This window comes from Littorina saxatilis, linkage group LG16 (genome assembly GCF_037325665.1).
Source record: "Littorina saxatilis isolate snail1 linkage group LG16, US_GU_Lsax_2.0, whole genome shotgun sequence".
Classification (NCBI taxonomy): Eukaryota; Metazoa; Mollusca; class Gastropoda; order Littorinimorpha; family Littorinidae; genus Littorina; species Littorina saxatilis.
This window is the reverse complement of record NC_090260.1, coordinates 55,197,910-55,202,909: the sequence shown is the minus strand read 5'-3', so window position 1 is coordinate 55,202,909 and position 5,000 is coordinate 55,197,910. Positions and strand designations below refer to the sequence as shown.

General features: G+C 40.9%; 1 protein-coding gene across 1 annotated transcript in view; it reads left to right on the top strand.

The window, feature by feature from the left end:
* The window catches only part of LOC138951271 (epidermal growth factor-like protein 7), a 9,618-nt gene that overhangs the window by 3,967 nt on the left and 651 nt on the right, over positions 1-5,000 (top strand). The window contains exon 4 of the mRNA XM_070322906.1: positions 4,125-4,265. Within this exon, the coding sequence (XP_070179007.1) occupies positions 4,125-4,265 (141 nt within the window). The remainder of the gene's footprint in view (positions 1-4,124; positions 4,266-5,000) is intronic.

The window sequence follows — 5,000 nt, the reverse complement described above, 5'->3', positions numbered from 1 at the left end:
AAAAGGGCGTAACTCTACCAGAGAATGTGTACTTTACAGTCTCTGACTCTACTGATCAGAGAAATAGGCCACAAAATGGCGTAACTCTACCAGAGAATGTGTACTTTACAGTACTAACTCTACTGATCAGAGAAGTAGGACACAAAACGGCGTAACTCTACCAGAGAATGTGTACTTTACAGTACTGACTTTACTGATCAGAGAAATAGGACACAAAATGGCCTAACTCTACCAGAGAATGTGTACTTTACAGTACTGACTCTACTGATCAGAGAAATAGGCCACAAAATGGCGTAACTCTACCAGAGAATGTGTACTTTACAGTACTAACTCTACTGATTAGAGAAATAGGCCACAAAATGGCGTAACTCTACCAGAGAATGTGTACTTTACAGTACTGACTCTACTGATCAGAGAAATAGGCCACAAAATGGCGTAACTCTACCAGAGAATGTGTACTTTACAGTACTGACTCTACTGATCAGAGAAATAGGCCACAAAATGGCGTAACAGTTGGAACAGTTTTCTCTCTCTCCTGAAAAGTTGTAGAAATCGATTTCGTGATTAAAGGCACGGCTGGTTCATCCCGTGTCAATAATTCGGTTCGCCTTTTCAGATCCTACAAGACTTTTACTTGAAATGATTTGAGAATAAGTAGCTCTTTAAAAATACATTCATCCGAACAATTCTAACTCTGCACAGGATTCAGTCCTGGAGTTGATTTGTTGGTGTGTGTCAATGATAGAATGATAGTTTTGCCTGCGCAGATCTGAGATAGTGGACTGGGTGGCCGAGTGGTAACGCACTTGCGCTCGGAAGTGAGAGGTTGCGAGTTCGACCCTGGGTCAGGGCGTTGGCAATTTTCTCCCCCCTTTCATAACCTAGGTGGTGGGTTCAAGTGCTAGTCTTGAGACGAAAAACCGAGGTCCCTTCGCGTACACTACATAAGGGTGTGCACGTTAAAGATCCCACGATTGACAAAAGGGTCTTTCCTGGCAAAATTGTATATGCATAGATAAAAAACAAAATGTCCACCAAAATACCCGTGTGACTTGGAATAATAGGCCGTGAAAAGTAGGATATGCGCCGAAATGGCTGCGATCTGCTGGTCGATGTGAATGCGTGATGTATTGTGTACAAAAATTCCATCTCACACGGCATAAATAGGTCTGAGATAGAGAGTAAAACTGCCAAGTGATTCCCGAATATTAATTGTTATCGATATTATTGTCCATTGGCATTGGGTACTGAAACGATTTGGATTTTGCAGTTGATTCTCCGACGTTTACAAAAAGGCTAAGGACAGTAAACACGTGTGGTTGTTTGTATCTTATTCTATCTCATGTGGTGATCTCGTGGACATTTCTCACTTTTAGAATCAAAATCGCGTTGTTAAATGTGCATGTCGTCTTCTGGTCAAGATCTGCAAGCAGCTGTTGGTACAGTGTTCTAGATGATCGAACGTATGGCAAAGACCTGTACGCGTATGTGTAGATATTGCGTCACCCGTGACTTACTTTTTTCTCCAATGTTCCAAACGTTGTTTTGCTCCCACCAAGACTGCAGATCTTGGCAAATGCGTGACATAAAAACAGAATTTGATGACGTCACCCGTACACGTTCCCGTGCACGTGCTCAAGGTTCCACATCTAGATCTGTCTACTATGGATATTGGCTTATTGTTATTTCGCGTCAGAGCATAGGGACTTGGGGTCAAACTGTAAAACTTTATCTATTTCCTTCATAAAAAGTGAAGGATCCGTCAATAATGTGATCTATTTGTTTTGTTTGTTTGTGGTCGAAGAGGCGTGTTGCTATTTTGCATTATTTCGTCAGTTTGTCATCTTTAAAACAACAAATGGGGAGCTGGTAGAGCACTGGATTTGTTTTACGCCGATCACAGGTTCGATTCCGGGCCGGGATGGATACGGGTCAATTTCATGTGCAGACTCAGAGACGGTATCCATGTTCAATCCCCGTGTCACCACTGAGGCATATAATAGACCTCTGGCAGATTGCCCCTAAACATGCACACACCTGGCTATTCTGTTGCTGCTGGCTTCCCACTCGCTGGAATTTTCTAGTGATAGGACAGTAAAGTAATGAAAATGAAAACAAAATTAAACAAAATATTCTTAACACTATAATGTCTTGATTGATTGTGCAGGGGGCATTTTGTATTTTTGTCTTTCTTTTTTATTTTCATTATTTCATTGTTTTTGACATCTATCACTCATATATTAATACAGAATACAGAATCTTTAATCGACCAAGGTTGGGAATTTGTGATGACATTGCATGCGGTTAAAAAACATTTCAATCCAACCATATACACCAACACAGGCATCATTTATACAAACTGACCAACAACATTCATTTAAAAACAACACTGGACAGCATAAGTATAAACCTACATTCACTCAAACTAGCAGTATAATGTGCAGTGTCGATATAATGAATCGCTCGCAAGATCCGGTTACAAAATCAATAGCATACCGTGACTTCCGCCTTGATAAAATAGTATTACTAACTAAGACAAAGTGTGTAGAGGGCACTGCACATGTATATATATCACTTGAAATGTTCAGACAAAAAACAATGAATATCATACCTCGGCTTCCGCATTGATTAAAACAAATATTCGCTTCTCTCTCGAAATCACGATTGATAACAATATCATAGATAAAGAATATAGACCAAGCACACACTCACATACATGTGAGAGACCCGGTAGTGTTCGCTATCCAGTCAAAACAAGATAACAGTAAATAGCCAAGGTGAGAGAGATATAGTTTTTAAGAGCGCTTTAGCTTGGCCACGTATATTATGGGTGCTTCTAATAGCTGCAGGGGATATCCTTATCTACAGTATTGATACGTTGCTATTATGAGGTTCAGAAATAAGTGCAGGTGGCCGATTACACCTAAACCCGCACACACCTGGGTATAGCGCGACTCTGTCACTGCTAGCTTCTCACTAGGAGCAAGCGACCCGAATTTTCCAGCGATGGGACAGTAAAGTAATGAAAATGAAAACAACATTAAACAAACTATTCTTAATAATTATGAGGTTCAGAAATGAAGGAAATAAGACGCTACATGTCAGAAGTAATCTCCTTCAAAGATACTGAACTTGTCAAATCCAGGTGCACGGAGCCCTTGGGGCTTTTAGTCATACCTCAGGCAGCTATCCGTTAGAATAACTACCAAGTTTCGTTGACTTGCACCCAAAGAGTCAAGAACTGCGATTTTTTTTACGAATTAATTTGGACCCGGCTGGTCTTGGCCTATTTTTGGACCTAAATCTAGATCAGGTAGATCACCACATCATGCACAAAAAGACACGACACTAGCAAACTATGTCAGACGTCATCATGAGTTTGTGTAAAACAAAATGGAGGCCGGAATCACTCAGTTGAATCGAACTCCGACCAAACACCACGTAATAACTAGGTTAATTTATGCACTCGCGTGAACAAGAAACTATCGAGCTTCACAGTACATAAAACAGTCTTTTGTTAAGGCATCGAGACAATAACGTTCTTAAAATTGTTTACCCTGAGCAAGCTGCTTTTGTTGTAGCCCCGCATACATGTGTGTATGACATGTAGTCGGCAAAAACCGACTTGTTTGTGCAATTTGGGGGTGTGAGTTGTAACGGAAACATAACGGACACATAACAAGTGTTGTTTGCAATGTTGTTCATGTTATATTCTAAGACAAGTATTTGTCATAAAAAAAAACCAAGCAAACAAGAACATCGTCACAATTTGTTTTCATCGCGTTTTCAGATTCAAATTGGGTCGCGCTATTGAGAATGATAGTAAAATGGATTCATAGCGACTCCAGTATTGTATTGATGAGGACAATACAATTTCTTGTATCTTGTATCTTGTATCTTGTATCTTGTATCGTGATGTGAGGCACCTCCGATGAAAGAACACCCCCATCAAAAGGGCGCTTTCTCTCGTCCCACTGTCTGTTGTATTTACATAAAGTATACCTGTCACAGAAGGCCACCTGCATTGTAGGTTCACATTTTGCTGCCCCCAAGGGTGACCTTTCATCACAGGTACCACTGTGTATCTTTTAAGTTTCTGAAGTGTATCTTGGTCCGCTGTGCAGCCGTGTGCAACCCGCCGTGTCAGAACGGCGGAACGTGTGTGGCGTCCCAAGGTTCCTGTGCAGTGAGACGCTACTCCTGCACCTGTCCTCGCAACGTGTGTCAGTGTCCCGTTCAGCATAGCGGCAGAGACTGTGCGAACAGTGAGTATGTAGATGATGATGATGATGATGATGATGATGATGATGGTGATGATGATGGTGATGATGATGATGATGATGATGATGATGATGATGATGATGATGATGATGATGATGATGATGATGATGATGATGATGATGATGATGATGATAATGAGGAGGAGGAGGAGGAGGAGGAGGAGGGGAAAGAGAATGCTGACGACGAAGAAGAAGCAAAAGAAGAAGAAGAAGAAGCAGAAGAAGAAGAAGAAGAAGAAGAAGAAGAAGAAGAAGAAGAAGAAGAAGAAGAAGAAGAAGAAGAAGAAGAAGAAGCAGAAGAAGAAGAAGAAGAAGAAGAAGAAGAAGAAGAAGAAGAAGATTGATTATAATGCTCATATTGTGCAAACCAAAGCATTATTCTACACTCTCAGTACTTTCTAATCACACTTGAAATCGACATATGTCAATAATAAGCGACCAATTTGGGGTTTTATTGTCCAGGGGACCTGCAGCCAATATAAAACAAAACTTGAAAAACGTAAAAGCTCATTTTCCCGGACCTCTGATTTATTGAGCCGTATCGCTAGCTAATGGACACACATCAGAGCATGCTTCTTGTACCGATGAAAAACAACAACACCGAAAACACATAAAATATGTTACAGTAGTTGCAGTCTTCACACTACACAGAGGGCCCCAAAGGGGGGGGGGGTATCATCACGATCACGGGAAGGGAAATTTTAGCTTTCACGATCACAG